At 37.6% G+C, this 22,516-nt stretch overlaps 1 protein-coding gene across 1 annotated transcript; it reads right to left on the bottom strand.

The window, feature by feature from the left end:
• Positions 1–48: 48 nt before the first annotated feature.
• Positions 49–22,316, bottom strand: rmnd5a (required for meiotic nuclear division 5 homolog A). Its single transcript, XM_003222372.4, has 9 exons — positions 22,000–22,316; positions 16,538–16,680; positions 14,207–14,341; positions 13,972–14,072; positions 10,339–10,505; positions 9,624–9,789; positions 6,845–6,947; positions 4,978–5,132; positions 49–3,386 (listed from the first exon to the last, which is right to left on the bottom strand). The coding sequence occupies exons 1-9, from the start codon at positions 22,139–22,141 to the stop codon at positions 3,323–3,325; spliced, it is 1,176 nt and encodes a 391-aa protein (XP_003222420.2). The 5' UTR covers positions 22,142–22,316; the 3' UTR covers positions 49–3,322.
• Between the last annotated feature and the right edge of the window lie 200 nt (positions 22,317–22,516).

The following is a 22,516-nucleotide window of genomic DNA, read 5'->3' as shown; positions in this document are numbered from 1 at the left end:
ATTTTTAATTTTATCCAAAATATAAGAAGACAATGAAAGCAAACTGGAAACTTTACCAAATATTTTTACTCATTACAGTGCCAGTAAAACGTAATACATCACTGTAAAGATTGCAGGTCGAGTGAAGCTCTACCTATTATATCATTTTCATATTCAAGAATTCATCACGTTTTCATAAGCAGAGAGCTGCCAAAATGGAGTCTTAGTTTCCATGCTGAACACAAAATTCTTTATAGTGGCTATTAAAAGCACACCACGGTTCACATGAACATATTACACGACAGAACATGTTCATATGTAAAAAATTTCTTGTAATGTTAATGATTATCCATTTCTACATTGTTAAATTCATCTTTCCTCATCAACACAAATGAATGTTTCCTTAAGCAATGATGGTATTTCCTCACTCTCAAAGCAATGGGGAAAAGTTTGCTGAACAGGAACTACAAATTCTTAACAATGTTTGTCATAATGTCCCTTCCATTAAACTCTGAATTATGGCAAACTTAGCATAGGGTTTTCTTGGCAAGATTTCTTCAGAGGAGATTTGCCACTGCTGAGGCTGAGAGCGTTGACTTTCCCAAGATCACCTAGTAGAAAAGAGATTCAAATTTTGGGCACCCAGAACACCAATTCAACACTTAAACCATTACACCATGCTAGATCGCATTCTTGTGAATCACTCTTGCTGTTGGGAATATGGCAGCAAATCCCTAAATAAATAAATGTATGCCTAGACCCGGAGCTGCAACTGAAACAATAAGTATAATTTTCAAGTAGATTCATAAAATGGCTTATAAGATTAGAAACAGTAAAATAATTTAAACATATGGTACACTAAAATTAGAGCTATCACAAACCAAGTGGGCTTGTCATTGTGAAAGGAGGTATCTGTATTTTTATATAATTATTACGTATGATTATACTGCCCCATTTTCAAGAAAGGTAAAAGGAAAGACACGTGGTAGTCCTGAAAGAACAAAAAGGCCCAGGAATTCTTTTACTCATTGAGAATCAATAGACCCAAAACTGGGGCTAGTCCAAGCACATAGAATTCCTTATGTGTTCAATATGATACCAAAAACACACAATTCATAAATACCTAGGAACTCTTTAAAGTATACAAGTACATTCCCGCAATTACATGGAATAGCAACTCACATCCTTCATGCTATACCATCATATGGATTTTTAAATAGTGCAGTCATCCACCAACAGCCCCCCTAGAATTGGATAGCTAACAATAAGTATGTTCATCACAAGCATGAGGCAGAGCAAACTATGTCAGTTTCAAGTACTCTCAATATCATGTCAGTCCTTATATTTTGATATGAAGTCTCAGTCTTTGTATTCTTAAGTAAATGAAGGGAAATTAGCATGATCTTTTGGGCTAAAAGGACGATAAAGAACTCATTGGCTGTCAGACCAAATGTTTAGGTTCACCCAAGTCCTAGTGATATTAATGGGCCACACTCATGCAACATCTGTAGATATTATTGCATTGGGATGCTCATGGGCAGAACTGCAAGTTACACTTCCAGTTTTGTGAAAGTTTCCTTACACCATTTTAACACAAATACACATTTGGTTCACTCAAGTGCAAAGATACACAATTCCCTTTCTTGTTAAAATCCATCTTCACCAAAACTTTGAAAGTACTGTATTTTCAGTCATTTATCATTACTCCTATGGAACTCATTTTAACATGTGGCAGTGATATCTCTCTTTATAAAATGATAGCACAAGTGTTCTCTGATTTAAAGCATCTGCTTTTCTGTTTGAACGGTATGCATCAGTATATTATTAATGGTTCTGACCATTTACTTGAACCCAAGAGCTAACAGCACAGAAACCTTTTATCACTATTTTTCTGTATAAAATGTATTTAACTCATATTTTAGTATACACCCATTTTTAACCATATCAAATTGGTTATTTCATACATTGTAACATACCTTGTTGTTCTTTTGCCCTATTGCAAAACAGCACAGCCAATCTGCATTTAATGTGCCTCAAACCTAGAAGCATATACTCCCTTTGGATATTATCTGTAGTAAATACACAAATCAGTTTGTCTATCACAGCTTTCACCAGAAAATTCTAGACACTAAGTTGGCAAGAATATGGAGGTGATCCAAATGCCTCCTGTTGTAGGCTGTGATTTTTAGATTAACTGGGAAGAGAATGACACTCAACACCAGTTTAAATCCCTAGTCTAGACATGTACTTTGTCACCAAGTTTAGCAAATTTTAAGAGCTGATATAAACTTCTGAGGCACTAAGGACAAATCACAAGCATAATGTTCTGAATTGCAAAATACATATTAGCTACTAAAATGATGGCAGTTCAGTCTTGCAATGAAGAGGCCACTGAATCATTGAGATAACTGAAGCGTATATTCCCCCCGTTTTAATAATTGACATTATCAACATTTTATTTGGTTCTGATACCTTTATAAATAATGCAACTATCATGTCTAGCAAACTGTACATGACACTGATCTTAAGTACAAAGTTTTGATTATGACTAAAAAAGCTGGAGAGCAATTATGCATTGACAATTTTTTCTTTCCAAAACCGAGCTCTACTTTATTGAATACTCTCAGCTACACAAAGAGCTCTCAATCATGAAATAAAATGAATGGGATTCCGGGTTCTAGGAGTCCTCATTCAATTGCTGTCTTTCTAAATTAGCAATGGTTTTGAACTTTTGTTATATATTTATGTAGTTTATATATAAGCACATTCAACTGGAATTCTGTTTAAAAGCTGGGGAAAATGTTCAGCAGAAAAAACCCTCAAAATATCACAGCTTTGGATTGGGAAAAACAATAGCAACGGAAATACAAATATGTCTATAACCACTATTAAATTTATCAAACGCATTTTCCTGAAATCCTCTCTTAATTATTTACATGCTAAGGAAATAAAAACTCTCCTCACACATTCTTCATGGTGACATTTATCAATCAGGGTGATAAAAGCAGGACAAACATCAGACCTATATGCTGACTGGCTTCTGTCTGTCTTTAAAAAATGAAGTCACCACACAATTAAGTACAAAACCCTGCATTGAATGACAATTGCTGGTGTTGTACCTTGATCGGTTATGGAGACCAAGGGTTGAGTGAAAGCCCTAGAACAGATATTACTTCAGCAGCTTTTCCAATCGGTATGTCTGCACTAAATGTTGGCAAAATTTTCTGGAGCATTAGGCTTATACAAAACACAGAAGTCCTCCTTGGTCTGTACAGCATAAAATGGAGCATTTGCTTGTTTTAGTCTCCCAAAACACACGCATAAACTAGAGTGAATTGTGTCCTCAGAAGAATATCTGTTTGGCATCTCCAGGGCTCTGTTCCATAGGACAATAAGGACATTTTAACCTGAAAAGAGAAGGAAAGAAAGGGTTAGTTTTTGGTTTTAAGATGGAATTTTCAGAATATGTTGAAAGAGCAACAATTTGACATATCTCATTTTTGACAACACCAACCTTTAAGTCCAGCAGTATTTTAATAAGAGCACAGAACAAGACATATTGGCCAAGGTCCTATATACGTTTGATGCATAAAAAATGTTCATCAACATAGTCATGTAGGATCCCACACCACTGCACGGCAACTAGCACTCTACCCACCAAAAATGTAGAGGAAGTTGTGTGTGTTTAGAAACACCAGCTGCACTAACCATACATACTCATGTATAAGCTGACCTCATGCATAAGTCAAGGGCAGGCCTTGGGGCCAAAATTAGGGATTTTGATATGGCCTACGAATAAATCAAGAGCCATTCCATGGAGAGGGAAAATGCCATCTTGGGGGGTTAGTTGCCGACACCATTTTCCTGCCCAAGCATTCACAAAGGCCAGAAACGGCACCACAATGTAGATGTGGTCAGTACTTCAGGACAGACTACTCATGCCTTTCTCCATTCTACTCCAAAAAGGGAATGGTTCCCTTTTTTCAATAACAGTTAAAATAAAGTATACTTTGACATGTGGATAAGTTGACCAAGTATAGAAAATATATTTCCTCTGATCAAGCACAATTGCTTATGCAATGTTTTTGTTTTAAAAAGCATAGTGCTGAAACTAAGATTTAAATTAAGAACTGGGGTGAGTACTGGTACAGATGGTAAAGTACATGGTCTGATCCCCAGCACTTTCACCTAGAAGATGTCCTATGTGGATCTTTCCTTCACAATGTGAGAAAGCCCTGTGCCTGAACATGGAACTAATATGCAGTCAAAAAGAGCAAACAGAAGATTACTCACTAAGGCTAAAGATGCTAAAGACAAATTGTTCTTTGTTTCTTGATGGCTGAAGTTAATATACCAGTTGTACCTTTCTTATGAAATGGAGCCTTTCTTCATAGTGAGAAATGCTTTAAGATTATATTACTACAATGCACCACATGCAAGGTCTGCCTTTGTAAAATACTTGACATTTGAAGGTTTTTTGTGTGTGTCAGGAGCGACTTGAGAAATTGCAAATTGCTTCTGGTGTGAGAGAACTGGCCGTCTGCAAGGACACTGCCCAGGGGATGCCTGGATGTTTTGATGTTTTTACCATCCTTGTGGGAGGCTTCTCTCATGTCCCTGCATGGAGCTGATAGAGGAAGCTCATCCAGGCTCTCCCTGGGTTGGATTCGAACCTTCAAGTCAGAAACCCAACCTTCAAGTCATCAGTCCTGCTGGTACAAGGGTTTACCCCTCTGCGCCACCAGGGGTTCCTGACATTTGAGTTGCTAGATCAAAAGACAACTGTTCGAACACTGATCAGAGGCAACTGGAAGTATTATACAATTTCACCATTGCAACAGTTTCACCAACATATGATTGACCTAAAGGTCCAAATCAGAGTACACATTAAACGGCTTTAAAGCCCGAAATGAGTTAGGACTGAATTCCTTAAAGATGGCCTCCTTCCATATCAACTACCTGAACGTAATATGCTAAACATTAAAGATGATTACTTACTTGCTGCCATTAAACATTTTATTTAGAGCATCTCTTGATATAATATGACCACAAACCAACTTCATAGGTGGGTTATTATCTGTTGTTTGCTGACGAAGGATGGGACAGGCAAATATTGAATGATACCAGCACTTTTTCCCAAGGTCCACTTCAATCTGTACAAAAGAAAAGCATTGTCACTATTCAGATCTGCAACATACTCAGTTATCTGTAGGTATATTAGCTAGAAAAGGGCTAGAGTCTGCTTTCTTCTCCCCTTCTCTTCCTCTCATGCTCTCTTTCTGATTTAACTGATATATGTTGTTGATCAGGTATTGTAAAACCACTGTCAGCATTTCTTTCAATTGGTTATTTTTTTCCTGGACATAGGAACAAAAATATGTGGTTGAATGATGGAAGCAGGCATCAGCTGCAATTATTGCTTCTTTTAGAGAATCATGCAGACAGAGATAGCTTGAACATGCATGTGCCTTATTTAAGGGAATTATGCAAAAACTTCAAAACAACTAAAGCCAGGACTAAGACCTAGAAACAACTCATGAAATCAGACACTAAATTATCACAGCACTTTCATATCAGGGACAAGCCAATTGCAGAGGAAAATGGTTTTAAACATTTCACTATTTCCCTCTGTAATTTTTAGGGCAGAAGTAAGTTTCTATATAAAATACCTATCTTTTCAATGAAGCAGTTAAAAACCCACACCAGATAACAGCATTTAATAACCACAGTCAGAAGCACATGTAATCCAGCTGCTTTTCTGCTTGTTTCAACTGCTTTTTCTGCAATAGTGACAATTTCAGCAACTTTAGTTTGTCCCACACTGCTAACAATTCAACCTTTAACTAAATCCTATGCCTCTGTATCTGAAAGACCTGCATAACTGACTCTTCTTGTCTTCATTCCCTTGCCTTGCTTTGTTTTCTTCATCATGTTGAATTTTAGTTTGGAAGTTCCTAGAACCTTTAAAACTTTTGTACTGTACTTTTTAAACTTGTCTAATGTGGATTGTTAGCTGCCTTGAGTTCCCATGGGGAGAAAGGCAGGATATAAATAATAGTCTGCTTTTAATTTGTTTTTATTATAGCATGTTTTTAACTTGTTCTTTTATCTGACTTTTATGAGAACTACGATTCCCCTTTTCGGGCACCTGTGCCCATTTCTATATATTCTGGTCATAGACCGTAATAAATTGCTGAACTGAACTGAACTGAACTGAAATAAAGTTAGTTAATCTACTTGAAACCATTTTATAATATCTATAAAATAATTTTTAACAATAAATCATTTAATGCCTTCTTAAGTCATCTGCAAGGAAATCCTTCATAATTCCTGATCAAGATGTCTTTCAAAGCAACACTATGACAGCATGATGGGCATTTCCAATAAGAGACTGCTATCTGTGAACTGGGCTTCTATTCTATAAGGAATGTCCCGTTTATACATCAAATTTATTATATTGATCAGACACAATTTAAAAAAAATCTGAACCCCACAAATATCTTTGTCCATTAAACTACAAATAATTCCCAAGATTTCCAAACATTGCTTATCTGTAAATGAATATCACAACACTGCAGAAAGAAAGTAAGTGGTTGGTTACTTTTAAATACATTTCATTATCCAAAGAGCCATTTGCATGGGGGAGAGCTGTATCCCTAACTACCACAAAATAGGTGACTATAATTTAAAATCTGACTATGTCGGAATGAATACGTCATTCTCTTGGGCAAAAGTAGCATCCCTTAAAGTACACACCCCTGTGTGGGTATTCCACAAAGTTACATCACCTGTGGCTGTATTATGATCTAGTATAATTTTAGTAGGTGGGGAGTTGTTTTAACAGTTATCACACAAAACTACTCACCGGTAATTCATCTTTCTGATTCCAAACACCAGTGCACTGTCTCTGTTCAATAACAGCTTTTATATTAATTAGAGCTGGCAATGCTACACAACCTGCTGAAAAGCTGGGGATGCAGAGCAGTAAGTTAGTATTAAATATGGGCTTTGATAAACAGGCTCTATTTCAGTAGTAAGTACAGTACAACACAATATAGTCTTGCTTTTCTTAATGTATGTAGTTCTAAATTTACAGCACTGTCAAATTAACACATAATCATTAAACAGGTGACATAGAACTAAATGCATTTATTATAGGGCTTATTGTATTTTGTATATATTGCTTCTTATAAGGATCCAAAGTGAAGAGCAAGATCACATCTACCGTAGTTTTATAAGCACTCAGCAGAAAGAAAATCCCTGAAAAAATGTAATTAGACTGCAATTTCACTTCTCTGGCCAAATTTATTTTTTTATTTATTGCATTTGTATCCTGCCTTCTCTCAGAGTGGAATCCAAGGAGGCTCTGAAACGTTTTTTTTTTTAAACAACTAAAAGCAAGTTTAGTATAGTAGAATACAGTACATCTCTCAGCTTTTTAACTCACTGTAGCAATATAGATAGCAAACAACTCTTGCCCCAAAAGAATCCTCCAGAGTACATTATACAAAGCAAAACAATAGATAGAAATATATTTTATGACAATGATTTCCAACTTTCAATTTTTCTGAACTTTCCTAAAACTCACAATCTTTTGCATTTTTCAAAGTTTAGACAAAAGTCTTATCGGGGGTGGGGGTGGAGTGGAGAACATTGCCTACAGGCATCTCTAATAATCAGTTTATCTTTGAAACAGCCCAGAAATATACAAAGATATTATTAGAGAGATGAGTGTTATTGTTTATGTTTAGTCTGCTTTCTACATCAATTGTTCATATTTTTAAATATAAAAATTAGATATTATTTAGAATAAAAAGGCAAATAAAGAAAAATACTGATTACAATGTCCCAGTAAAAAGAATACAGAATTTGCTTCATAACTTGTCTTGTTCAGCCCAGAAATGTGTTTGTGTGTGTATGATGAAACAATCTCAAGCAGACCACAATACTATTCCTGTAATATGATATGGTTATTATGATAGGGTGCCACTGTCTAATTATCTAGACACAGGAACATATCAAAGGCTCTCCCAACTACCATTGCCATATGACTTCAGTGAGAGAGAAAAGGCAATACCTGCTGAACTTCATTCCTTCCCACACTTCCATACCCTTTTCCTATTGTATCATGTCCAACACTCCCAACTACTGCACCATGCCGGTTCTCATGGTTTAATATATTGAATAAAAAGGTAAAGGTTTCCCCTGATGTTAAGTCCAGTCATGTCTGACTCTGGGGGTTGGTGCTCATCTCTATTTCTAAGCCGAAGAGCCGGCGTTGTCCGTAGACACCTCCAAGGTCATGTGGCCGGCATGACTGCATGGAGCAATCTAAAAAAAAACCTTCTAGCTAAAAATAATTTTTTCTAGCTAAAAATAATAATAAGTAATATTGTATGTACTTATAATATTGATAATAATATTATAATGTAATACAATATTATACTAATTAATAATACAATATTAATTATATATTATATATTAAATGTAATATTACTAATAATATTACCATAAAATTATATAGTACAATTGTAGAGAGGTTTTGTGTTAAACAGAGATTATTGATATGATTTTATTTGTTTGTTTGTTAAGGGAAAAGGGAGTTATATATTAGCAAGGAAAAGCCTAACATGGAAACTAGCTGGAAGCAGCATTTGGTAGGTTGCCATGGTAACACAGCTTCCCTTGGGAGAAAAAGGGGGCGTGGCTAAGTTGACAGTTAGAGTATATTCCCTTTTTTAAAAGGAGTTGCTGATAAGGGTTTGAGAAGAACAGTTGCGGTTAGGTTTTGAAAAGATTAGGAGCTGTGGGAATCAGCTAAGGACGGTAGCTTATGGTCACTCAGGAGAAAGGCTGGTGATATAAGTTGGCCGGGTGTTTTATTTACTGTTCGAAGAGAAGTTATTTAAGATATATCCATTCAAGAAAGACTACATTGTAACTTAAGATCCGGAACGTTTACTGATTGAAACTACACGCTTATGTACCAAAATAAACTTGAGTTTTATTCTTCATAAAGATCAGTCTCCTTGCCTCTCTGTAAGCTCTGAAGGAAGACCATTACCTCACGTTGGTACTTTTCTATATAAATTACCATCTTTACACATTTAAACCCATCAGTTCTGTTATCCTTCCTTATCCACTAAATCCTCCCTGTCATACATTCACACATCCTCCATCCCTCTCTCTCACACGCGCGCACATCTCCTCAATTGGAGGCAGTGGTGGGATTCAAAAATCAAAAAAGGATTTCCCCCTGCCTGAGTTGAGTACCACAAATTGGGCTCTCTTCAACAATATAGTAATTTAATGCTTATATTGTGCTATGCTAATAATATATTGTATTTACATTTGATTTGTAAGCCACTCTGAGTCCCCTTCGGGGTGAGAAGAGCGGCATACAAATGTAGTAAATTAAATAAATAAATAAATAAATAAATAAAGGGGATAAGGAGGCATAAAAATGCCAAAAAGCTTATTTAGGTTTGTTAACTGAGATATCTATATAATAGTGAATCACTGTAAACGCAATCCATTTCCAGGCACTACATAAGTAGGGTTTTTATTGAGAAAATTAGGAAAATCAATATTTCTAAGCTACAATTGACCTTTAGAAAGTGTGCAATGTGCGTGTATAGCCATACCTAACACTAAGAGGTGATTCGACTGAGAGTCCCAGGAGAGCACAAGCATCCCGTGTAAAGATGTCGCAGATGTCTGCCCATTGGTTTGCATCCAATAAATGAACATATGGGGAATTTTCTATTCCTTGCCTAAGGTAGACTAGGCTTCCCATTAAAACTTGAATATCTGTGAAAGACAACATAGCTGTAGTTTATAAATTTCATCCTATGGAAAACAAATTTGACCACTGATCCTTTACGCTAGAGAGAGCGCATACAGAGTTAGCAGTTGCCAGGAATTCAATCAGAAAGATATTTGTTAAAAAATATAATAGCAATGCATATTTATATGAAACTTTAGATATTAAATAATCCCTCAGAGTGTTCAAAGAGATCTGAAAATATGGGGGGGGGGGGAGTAGCTTACAATTTAAGAGTGGCCAGAACCTTCAAAGGCACAATAAACAATGATTTAACAAAGTAAACATGAACTGCAACTGGGGCTAACCTTAACTACAGCTTGTTTGAATCAAACAAACTTTTATAGATTATGAAGTTAGCTCCTTTCAGCAATATACAGTAAAATTTTACCATTAACACATAATAATTTTTAAGAATGCATAGTCATACCTAGGTATTGGAGGTATTTTCTGAACCAATGAGAATTTTAATATACAATCAGTCATTCCTCAACAACAATTTGATCCTTATTGCAAAACACATTTTTGTAGCTTACCTTTTTGATGGTTAAGAGCGAAAGGTTGAAAATTTTTAGCATACTGCAAAGCTTCTCTCTGGTTTGAAGTTCCACCCATTAATAAACTAATAAAATATAATCGGTGTAGTTTAAACTCTAATGAGCTATTCTGTGCCATAAGCATTTCTCTGTTCGATACAGCCCACCTAAAAGAAAATGGGACAAAGAAAATGACAAAAAGGTTAAAATTTAAGCTTTATTTTATCACTTTTAAACTTATTTATTATGCAATGCTTTTGACACGAAATAAGTAACATTTAGCCTGTACAATTAGCCACATTTACTGTAAGACCTTTAATATGCAAAATGTTTTGAAAAGATGGACCCGATTTGAACACAAACCACCCATGGATGAAACTCTTCCCCCTTGAAAGAATGGAAGACAGAATTTCAAATGATCACCGCTAGATGCCTCTTCCAGTGGACAAGCAGCCTCATAGCCTCAGTCATTCCAAAAATGGCAACTCCACAACATAAGACCTAAAGAGATATTCTCCCTTTGCAGAATTATTCTTTAGATTTGTTTCTGGTTCAAGATGGTTAGTAAAACTTAATAACTCATTAAACTGCTTGTAACTTTTTGCATAATTGTAACAGGTTGCCACTGTGAAATACATTTCTTTAACACCTGTCATTAACTATTGATTATACTAGTGCTATTCCTCTCACATCCAGGAAGCATTTCCTGTTTAGTTGAAACAATGGTTAAAAGTCTGGAGCTAAAGGCTACAGATAGTGCCAAGTATGACTGATGTTCAGGAGTGAAATACAAGTCATACCAATTTCAGTGGAGTCAGTGCACCCAGGACCACAGACCAGTACAACAGATCCAAAACAACCGAGAAAAGGGCAAGGAAGTTACTGATCAACAAAGCAGGAAAAAAGTAAACATTTTCCCACAAGCAACAAATCCTATTAAGTACTAGAGGCTAAGCAGAAGATTTCTTAGCATTTTCATATTTGTTTCAATGTTATTATTACAGTATATATAAACATATACAACTTGTTTCCAGTAGAAGATCGACATTTTACTGAATTTGAGCAGCCTGTTGCTTTTAATTCAGTATATCTAATCCAATCAGAGGTGTCATTCATGGATCATGCAACTGAGGTGAAAAACTCTTTTCCTTTCGTCTTTTCTGTATAAGCAGATTATAAGAATGTGACAGTGAAAAATTCACAAAAGATTCTAGATTGGGATGGGCAGCTATGGAATAATCATTCCCAGGAAGACACGTACAGTCTGCACTGTACTACAGAGATCCCATCACAACCAAAAGTGACATCATGTCCCTTACAGTTTTGGGAAGTGCCTCAAATAGAGACACTTTCTATGGTTTATGTGGATAGTGGGAGGACAAAAGGTCCCAAGCTGTCATTTTTTGTGGTATTAGGGTTTGGGTATGTGTATGTATGCATGTGTTTAAGCCAAATTAAAAAAGCATGGGGGCAGGATCAGTAGGGTTTTTGGCAGTCCCAGGGGAGCATCAAGAACCAAGCCAGAAGAAGGAGCCCCATATACAAGACCACATTACTGAGAGATTTTACAAGTTATTCTCTCTTTGGCAAGAAATAAACACATAAAATAAATAACTGAATTATAACTACATTAAGATACTAGCTGATGCAGATTGGAAATATTTGGCTTTTTTAATGGATCAGAGGAAGCCATTTCTGGGATCACACTCAGCAATGGTGGAAATAGCCAGTCCAGTCTTGATAAGAAAATGAGTTCTGAATAGAAGACAAACTAGGAAGAAATATACTTCTCACTTAGTTGAGCCGTAACAGAAAGTCTTTGTTGACTGACAGCACAGAGATAAAGAGACCAAAGGACAAAGCATGATAATGACTTTGATAAGGAGAAAAGCAAAGAATAAAGTTCTGTGGCATGATCTCATCAACATATGCAAGTATAGAACTTTTATATTTGATTGCTGTCATATACTCATGGCTACAGACGACAAAATTCTATGAAAATAACTATTTTCCAAATTTTGTTTGGCTACATAAGGTCCAAAATTAGGCTTTCTCCTAGGACACTATGAAAATCATTCAACAGATTAAAAGTTGTTCACAACATATTTGGTCATTATTAATATTATTTTCATACTTATTTTGATCCTGTCTTTCTCCCTAAATTGGGATTCAAGGCCATTTGAGAAATAACAAAACTTGAGAACCATTTAAAAAAAAACAAGATCAAAACATCCACTAAAATGTCCTGTTTGAGAGTCTGTTAAAACTACTTTAACAAACCTGTTCCAATGCTACATTATGTGATATTTAAAAAACTCAAAGAAAAAAATACATGGGACCATAGCTCCCTTAAAGTGCTCTAAAATGCTCAAGATTAATTTCTAGCCATATAACACAAGAGAGAGGAGCCTCTTTTCTATTCACAGTTCCCCAGACAATAAAGATTGCTCAGGAGTTGTTCAGCTGTTACTTTTCTTCGGTAGTTTCCAATTCAAAAACATAATACAATATTTGCAGATCTTTGAAAAACACAATGTCCTTCTTCCTTGAAAAAGGTATATAAAAGAGGCCCCAGCAGAAACAGAACTAAAAAATACAACCTATGTCATCTCCCTGCCCTTCAAAAAAAACGACAGATGGATTTTAAATTCTCCCAGTAGGCAACTGTCTTTCTCGTCTAACATGAAAAGTCTACCTATCATGTTGTGAGAAACGTATCTGTGATGAAGAGACTCACACTCATTTTTAGTGGTTCTAACCATAGTATGCGCATTCCAGGGAACTGCCTTCTTTGCATTCAAGGCTGCTCACTTAAGAAAAGGAAACATGTTTAGCTTATTGCATTGCATATTTTTAGCTCAATGTAACCATAATATAATGTGACATAGCAATGTTTTTGTTGTAGTAGAGGAAGTCCCCACTTATCTGAGGGGTTAGGGACTGAAGCACTGTCAGAAAGTGGAATTGGTTAAAAATTGAACTCTGGTTATTTCAGCTTGCAGATGCATTTTGGCCACTAAAAACATAAATATATCAGAATGCATGTAACTTCTGATTCCATGAGAAAGATAAAAAGAATATTTGCATACAATCAAAATTGATGCAATGGGGAATCTGCTCTTTCTGTAGTCTAAAACTGTGACTTCGAACGTACATGCAAGCAGTCTCAAGAGAGCCTTGTAAGCAAGAAGACTCCTTGTCAAATTAATTGAACTTGTTGAAAGAGCAAGCAGGTAGAAGAGGAACTGGATTCATGTACCACTTCACTTACCCCACAGAGCCAGATAATCTTTCTCTTCCTGTGTGCCATGAATGTCTGTTTCATCCAGGAAAAGAAAGGGAAGTACCGGGGTGGGGGACAGAAACATGTGGAATGTAGGAAGAGGAGATTCTTATCCACCAGATAAGTGACGTTCCAGGCGCAAAGTCTGCCTAACTTGGGAGTTGAATTAATATGTCCAGCTACTGGACAAGCCCTGCCCAGATTAGCCTCATCTGAGTCTCAGGATCTTTGCCCACCTGGAAGAAGCAGCAAATTATTTATTCACCTGTGAAACCCAATGTAAATGAATCTGTTAAAGAAAAGAATTCCAAATTGTATCAGAAGATTTCTAAGACAGAGGAGCAACTCACTCTAATGCAGGTCTCAAAACTTTAACTTTAAGTGCTTCCAGTATTCGGTTCAGCTCCACAAATGGTTGCTTTTGACTTTGGTCTATTGAAAGCCCAGACTCCTGAAAAAAAAGCCACATATACATTAGTGATTTTTTTAAAAAAAAAACACTAGATAGACAAAATAATTATTGTTAGAATGTCAGACCAAGGATTTATATTGCCTCACAGGATGAGGAATTCTAGCTGCAATTACCTGACAAAGCTCTTCAGCTACATCTAGCATTCCTTGCCGAAAAAAGTGTTCTACCATCACCTCATTCAAAATTCGCTGGCTATCAGCCTGCCAACATCCATCTATTCCCACACTGCTGATGTCAGAGTCAAAATTCTGTGAAGGAAAAATTGACAGTTAATTTTGGGTAGAACAAGTTCTTCTCTTTTCATATTTATAATTTTATTAGATGGGATAAGTATCAGTAGCCACACCCTCAAGGACTTTTACTCTTTTAACTGCGTTCTATAATTTCTTGTTCTATATAAAATATGTATTGCAGATCCTTCCTTATCAGTTTGGCCCAGCTGGCCAACAGTTTGCTTGCCTGTTGCAAGCAAATAGGTTAAGTATCCCTCATCCAGAATACTGAAATCCAAAATATTCCAAAATCCCAAATTGTCTATAAGGACAGCTGATATAGTGACAACCTTGCTTTCTGATGGTTCAGTGTAGTTACTTAAAGTGTACAGGATCTCAACTACATTATGATGACAAAGGCTGCAGCTGCAAGACTGATTCTGCAAAACTGTAAGATTGCTCTTTTACATGCAATTGCAAGATAATGAATAAAGGTGCATTTTGATATTTTAGCTGTTTCATAGTTTGTGTGAAACTAAACTATGTCAAATTATCAACTGTTTTGTGAAAAAAGCCGAGTTTTACATACTTTTCTATACAAAAAATATAACTCCTTAGAGGAGGTCAGAGGCAGAAAATACGAGGATACAAAGTGCCAACAATAATTTTTTACATAGTGCTCTTTAGTTTTTACCCAATTTGGGTCCTTGTGTTACTGAACGACAACTCTCATCACTTTTGATTACCTGCCATGGGACTGGGGATAATGGGAATTGCAACTCAACAACACTTGTAGCTCTGAAACTAGGGAAAGGTTAAAGGATATTTTAAAGTCAGACATCATATCCATAAGCATTTTATCTAAATTTAATTCCCCACTCTCCTGACTAAACAGAACAAACGGCAGACTTCCAGTATCACAACTCCTATCAGCTCTAGTCATGATGTCTAATGAGGAATTCAGGAGTTGTAGTCCAGCATCTGGAGGGCCACATTAAATTACATGTTAAACAAATCCAGGGGTAGGAAAGCTACAGCATTTAAAATGTTAACTGAATTTCAAGTCCTAAACAGTATAGCCAATAGTAAAAATACTGGGAGTTGCAGCCCATCAATATCTGGAAAGTCATATCACCCCTATCTCTGAGCTAATCCAAGCCTAAGAGATAGTTTTAAATCTGTGTGACTTTTTGTGGATGGAGTTTTAAACAGAAAAGCCAGACTGAACTGAAATTAAAATTACAGGCAATAAGAATTATCTGGGTAGTACATACTTTACAAGCAGGGCCCAATTACCTACCTATGGATACAGATATCTACCCACAGATGACCTGATTAGTACATGTAATGAGTTTGAAATGCCTTTTTTCTCTATTCAAGCCATATGATAAATTCTTGTTCAGCTTTTTCTGGTTAGATCCAAAATTACTCTGAGAATTATCAGTCTATTCAATTAATCATATGAAGTGCAGGGATTGAAGTGCATTAAAATGTACATCAAAGAAAGCTTCTCAAGACTCTTTGAAAATTTTATTGCAGTGGGCTTACATGCCTACCTCACTTGTGAGATGATAGTTTATAATTAGTAAAGTACTATACAATACAACTACTATATCCATAAGGAATATATTACCAGAATTCCTATGGACACGTGAAAGCACAGAAAATAATTCTACTGAAATGAAGGCCTTCCAGCCTAAGAATACCAAACAGTTGCATTGGAGGACCTAGAAAATACTTAAGAGCATATATTTGTCAGGCATGGATAAATGAAACCACGAATACCAGTCCTGAACATATGTGGTTCATACTATATTCATTAAAAATATATGGTTATACTAGAAGATTATAGTGTAATACGTAAATGAATTCTGTTTTGCATGTGTGAACACTTTAACATCAAAAAGGAACGTGAAAACTGTAAGCACCAAGGACAAAATCCATTGGGAAGTCTTTTCTATTCAAGCCCACTGAGATCAATGGAGAGTGTAAAGGAGAACCCTGTCAATTGCCTTGTTTCTGCTTTTATTCATATCAATTAAGTTTTGAACATATAGATGGGTTCCCTCTTTTAATCATACTTGAAAAAAACACAGTGAAATTAATAGGCTCATGTCAGTCACAAATAACTGGTAGATTTCAGCAGCCCTAAAGTAAGCAGGATTAAGTCTAGCAAATCAAAGACTGAAAATCATAACTACGTTGATAAAATAAGATTAATGTTAAGAGTACCTTGTCAATAGCTTTCCCAACACGAGAAACACTACTGTGGATATCCTTGTGATCTGAGGCCAATTTCTGAACAGTGTCCTTTATTCGCTTGCAACACTGAGTCATAACAAGCGATATGGTTCCTGATAGATCGCCATCTTGATCTAGAGATAAGGCCAGAAAAGAAAGACATAATTGCACTATGAACCACCAACATTTGCAAAGCTGCCAAATTCCTGAAATAAAAATCCCAAGCCTCAGGCTCTAATTTAAATTTTAAAGAGTTACACTGTGGGAGAAGGAACTAAAACTATAAGGTAAAGGTAAAGGTTTCCCCCTGACGTTAAGTCCAGTCGTGACCGACTCTGGGGGTGGGTGCTCATCTCCATTTCTAAGCCGAAGAGCCGGCATTGTCCATAGACACCTCCAAGGTCATGTGGCCGGCATGACTGCATGGAGTGACGTTACCTTCCCGCCGGAGCGGTACCAATTGATCTACTCACATTTGCATATTTTCGAACTGCTAGGTTGGCAGGAGCTGGGGCTAACAGCGGGCAATCATTCCGCTCCCGGGATTTGAACCTGGGACCTTTTGGTCTGCAAGTTCAGCAGCTCAGCTCTTTAACACACTGCACCACCACCAGGGGAATGTAATTTGTATAGGTTTGGCAAGCTGCCAGCATTTGTAACATAGATAGAAAGAATAGGGGAAATTCAAGTTAAAACAATATGAAATTATAATCCTGTAAATATTTGGTGCTTTAATTCAGAATACTGCTAAATGGTTCCTGACCCGAAAAAGCTGCCTTCCCAATAAGTGAAGTACTGTACACACAAACAGCTATTAATGGAACAATACAGCACAACTAAACAAATAACTATAAGATTATCAAGTAAATGAACCTCAAAGTGTATTTGCTATAAACTTCTCAAGGCTTGCAAGGAAGAAATGCAAATTGGCGTGGAAGCCTAGGTCATATGGGCAGAATTTGGAACAGCTAAGAGACTTGAATTTTTCCTCTGATAAGTCATGTCCAACCAATAACAAAGTTTAGCACCCTGCATGAATTTAGGCAATGCCAGAAAATATCACAGTATTTAAGAATTATGTACAATCATGGAAACAAGCAACAGGCCTGTTCTAGGAAAAAACAGTCCAGGCACCGTTTGGTGTAGCTTAATGTTCAAGCAATGAGATGCAATACAGGGTAACAGGGGTTCAATCATGTTTGATTTGTTCCACTGATTTCAATGAAAACCAAATTCAACTCACACAGTCTGGAGCCAACTTATAATATATAATGTAATTAATTAGAACACATAATGGTAATGTCGCATATAAATGAGGAATATAATTTAGTTTTATTCACGCAATACATACAAATATTCCCAAGATCAAAAACTGAGGCCTCATCTACATTTTCATATAACGCAGTTTAACAGGGTAGATGGCTCCTGAGCTGGATATTGCTACAAATGAGGTACCATTCATGAGTGTGTCTGAGCATACCCAGGTAGTCTGTAACTTATAAACAAGAGAGGTTCTGTAGGTTTGTTCTTAAGTTGAATTTGTTTGTAAGTCGGAACAGGTATATATTTTTTAATGTAACTCCAGCCAAAAATATGTATGTTGTAGCTTTGGATAGCATAGGGAAGGGTTAACATCCCTATGGTATTTGTTTTGCTGTCTGTGCCCTGACACCTCATTCTCAGTCCCTGTGATAATTGGATTTTTTAAAATGGCTTGTTGTTGAAACAGGGATTGGTGATAAAGCTTCATTAGATACATTTTCTCCATGATAACTCTTCCAGGAGTGTCTGTCCCTTCTTAGAAGTAGATTTCTCTCACTTCCTGTTGTCTCATCTTCATTCTTGACTATGAGTCGCTTGTAAGTCGGATGTTTGTAACTTGGGGACTGTCTGGATTTAGATCAGTAACAAAGTTATCCAATTGGTGCAGCCAAGCAATTCCTAAGGCTCCAGTAGATCAAATGCCTTAAATAAGTAAATAAAAATCCTGACAGAATCTGAGTAGCCATGAGAAAAATGCCTAGAAGACTTCATTAGGGAACATTTAGATGTGTTAATTAGAATTTTGGGCATATTATACTCTCTAGAGGAGCCCCGGCGGCAAAGTGTGTTAAAGCACTGAGCTGCTGAATTTGCTCACATTCTCCCTAAAAGCCAGAGGATGTCGTACTTTGGCCATATCATGAGAAGAGATGACTCAATAGAAAAGATAATATTGCTTGATAAAATGGAAGGGAGGAAGGAAAAGAGAAGTCCACATTCCAGATAGACAGACAAAATCAGAGAAGCAGCGGCCCTGAGTCCAAAAGACCTGAGAAGGGCTGTTAAGGACGGGCAACCTGGAGGTCTGTCATTCATAGGGTTGACATAAGTCAAAGTAAACCTGAAGGCAGTTAACAACAACATTCAAAATTAGAAAAATACAAGCTTTGTCTTCATCATGTTTTTAAATCTGACAAACACTGATCAAAGGAGAGAAGCAGTTCCATTGTCCATGTTAAATACTCTCTGATGAATGTGTGTACAGTTCAGTAAATTTAATTCTTGGACAAAATCTAGTTCTGAGATAATATGAACCAGGCTTTATTTTTAGTAGATAAAAGACAAAATTTGCACGACAAATGGGGCATTTGAGGCAACAAAACCTATAAAGTGTTCTGAAGTAATTTTTGGAAATGATGATGAGGTACTAGGCCACACCATCATCCTTTACTCACTCCTAAAAATGGCCCTGCAGGAAAACTCCTTGCTACTCAGGGTTGCAGAATATGAGAAGAAGCTCAAGCCAGTGAGTCATATCCTGGCAAATTACATGATGTATCTAACACTATGTGATTTTCCACGTTTATTTCTGATGCTTTTCTCCCTTCACTGTCTTGTTTTGTTTTGAAGAGAGAGCAATACAGCCCTCCACACTAGCTTCCAAATGTGATAAAATTGTTTCACATCACTGGCAATTTCTATAATGGCAACAGGAACGCAAAGATAGGCACAGATGTTACAGCTCTTCCGAGTGCCACTGTAATAAACCATTGATATAAATAATAAAGCCTTTGAAGAGGATTCAGTTAAGTTACCTCATAGAAAGCTATGACCATATTAAACCAAATACTATTCTGAGAAAGGCAAGAGAAAGAGGGCACCTCCCCACTTGCAGAAGCAAGCACCAGGGAATGAACCCAGTCACATCAGCGATAAGGGAAGAGAATGAACCCACTGTGGTAGAACATGCAGATCAAGAATAGGTCTCTTCAGCCACCTAAGAACCCACCCCCAAGACCCCACAGATGGAAGACCATCATCCTCGAACTACGAGGGATCGCCTAAATGAAAGTGACATGCTTCAAAAAGACGGACTCAATTTGAAATTGCTTCACAATTGCTTCACAACTACAAACCTTCCATGAATGAAAGTCATCACTTGAAAAGGTGGAACATAAAGTTTGATTACCAACAGATGCTTCTCCCAGCACACAAACAACCCCCAGCCCAGTCACTCGCAAGATAGCCACCACAACAACAAGGCCTAATGAGAGATTTGCCATTTGCAGAGTTACTTTTTAGATTAGTTTCTCACTCAAAATGATTAGTAAAATGTGGTAACTCAAGGTGAAGCTTCTGAGCACTCTTCAAAGGCAGCCCCATATAAAGTGTGTTGCAATAGTCCAATTGAGATGTAACTAAGGCATGCACTACCGTGGCCAAGTCTGGTATCTCAAAGTGCAGGATATAGAGTCTGTATGTTATTCCACAAGCTGAATAAAATCCCACATTTTCTGCTTTGAACTGGAATATATAGCAGTGTGGATTCAGATAACCCAGCTCAAAGAAGATACTGTGGGATTTTTCTGTCTTTCTGCCTTTATATTCTGGGTTATGTGGCTGTGTGAAAGGGCCCCTTGAAGGCTGTGGTGTGTTCTTTTTCATCTAGAGAACGGGGTTTGAATTGAGCCACAAGGCTTGTGGGCAGGCCCATAGCCAGAAAAAAAAATCAGAAGGGATTGAAACTTTTCCCCCTCAAGATGACTTTTCAGGTCAGTGTCTCCTGATCTGGCATGAGATCTCAACAAGGCCCTGAAATTACCATCATTGTGCAAAGGTCCTTCACAGGTAATAGGTCCTGAATCATTGCTTCCTCTTAAAGCCAGTTCTTGTTGGTCACAAAGGACAATAGTTTCCACAATTGGCAGAAGTTTCTTTCTGTTTTCTTCTTTATTCTTCTTATTTCCTTTACATGATAAGGGGTTACATACGTCAAGACGTTTTCCACTGTGAATTAGCAAGAAGTTTTCAGCCAAGCACAAGTTGTTCTGATGATACTCTGTTTTTTGGTGTCTACTGATGGGCCCTTCAACACTGTCCTTTATCCCAGGATCTCATCCCAGATTATCTGCTTTAAACTGGAATATATGAGTCCCCACTGCCAGATAACCTGGGATAAACAGATAATGTGGGATCAGATCCTGAAGGGCCTGAAGACTTCTATTGAATTTCTTCATCGCACCAATGGTTTAGCAACCAATGCACCAAGCTTCTGGTGACCATTTTTACCCCCAACTTCTCCTCCAAACACCACACCGTACTTACAGAGTGCATCTTGTACAAGAAATGCGTAGGATAGCCAGGAAAATCTGCTAAACCGTTTGGGTAGAAATCTTGGATGCCTCTTCTTATGCATAGGAAATACATATCCTAGCAATGGAGTCTGTGGATTTTGCACTCATTGGGCTTTCACTTGGTCATCAGAAAAAGTTCAAGGACACAGCTTCTTCTCTTTGCTTCTGTTCCTTTGTTTCTTTTCCAGGGCTTCCACTATAGCCACTTCCACCATGTTAACTATTGCAGCTATTGCAATGTAAATTAGTAAAATGTTGGTAATGATCGTGTGAATAATCAAAATTTGGTTGAGATAGTGCTTATAGTTCTGGAGGAACTCAAACTTTTAACTTGGTTAACCAGTTAAAATTCATGAGTAAACGAGGTTTTTTTACCTGAAAATTTGAGAGGGGGGGGGGTTGAACCCCTAAACAGCCCCCTTGACTACGGGCTTGCTTGTGAGTGTGATGTCCTCTGACCTTTCCCCAACCACACAGCCACAAGTGCTGTTGGGTTGCAATTCCCATTATTCCCCGTCTGTATGGCGGACAATGAAAAGAGATGGGAATTGTCCTTCAAAACCATCTGGGAACGCTAACTAGGACTCAGAACTAAAGAGTACTGACCACTATGTACACAACTTATAATCGGTATTCAAGGGCCCTTTAAAGGGTGATGTGGCCCTCAATGAAAACGAGCCATAAGTGAAGTTTCCTTTCCCTCAACCCCTCTTCAAAGACATGTTGAACAAGTGAAGCACAAACGCGGGTTCCCAGGAGTGACTGACAGACTGCAGGTAGGCCTCGTTGCCAAGGGCAACCGGGGGGTGGGGGAGAGGGGAGGGAGGGGGCACCTACTCTCGCTCTGGAGGATCTCGCGGCGCAGTCCGGCCACGTACTGGATCAGCTCCTCCAGGCTCCGCTCGCAGAGCTGCCCGTAGCCCGAGAACTTCTGCAGCACCTTCTCCAGCTCGCGCTCCACCGTCACGCACTGATCCATGGCTCTTTTTCCCGCCGCTCCGGCCCACGGAGCCCCCGCAAACAGACCCCGAGGCCAAGCCGGGCTGCTGGTGGTGGTTGTTTTGGCAGGCAGCGCAATAGACGAGCGGGGTCCTTTCCCGAGTAGGGCTGGCGCTGCGTCACTGGAGGCGCCGAAAAACAACCCCGAGCTCCTCAACGTTGCTGTTTGATTGGACGCTGACTCATAGATCTACGAACTAGTAGAGAAACGCATTGCCTTGCTCACAGAGAATGCTTGCGGGTCTATTTTGATTATTTCACCTCCTTTTTAATGATAAATTCATGTACAGTAGAGTCTCACTTATCCAACACTCGCTTATCCAACGTTCTGGATTATCCAACGCATTTTTGTAGT

Source organism: Anolis carolinensis, chromosome 6 (assembly GCF_035594765.1).
Source record: "Anolis carolinensis isolate JA03-04 chromosome 6, rAnoCar3.1.pri, whole genome shotgun sequence".
Classification (NCBI taxonomy): Eukaryota; Metazoa; Chordata; class Lepidosauria; order Squamata; family Dactyloidae; genus Anolis; species Anolis carolinensis.
The sequence above is the reverse complement of the archived record's forward strand: the minus strand, read 5'-3'. Positions and strand labels throughout refer to the sequence as shown.

Coding starts and splice junctions, on each gene's coding strand:
- rmnd5a (XM_003222372.4), bottom strand. CDS start 22,141: ATGGATCAGTGCGTGACGGTGGAGCGCGAGCTGGAGAAGGTGCTGCAG. Junction 10,506..13,971: donor GTTTTGAGACCTGCATTAGA/GTGAGTTGCTCC, acceptor ATTTTCTTTTAG/GTGGGCTGTATCGAACAGAG. Junction 5,133..6,844: donor ATCAGAAAGATGAATTACCG/GTGAGTAGTTTT, acceptor TCTTTTGTACAG/ATTGAAGTGGACCTTGGGAA.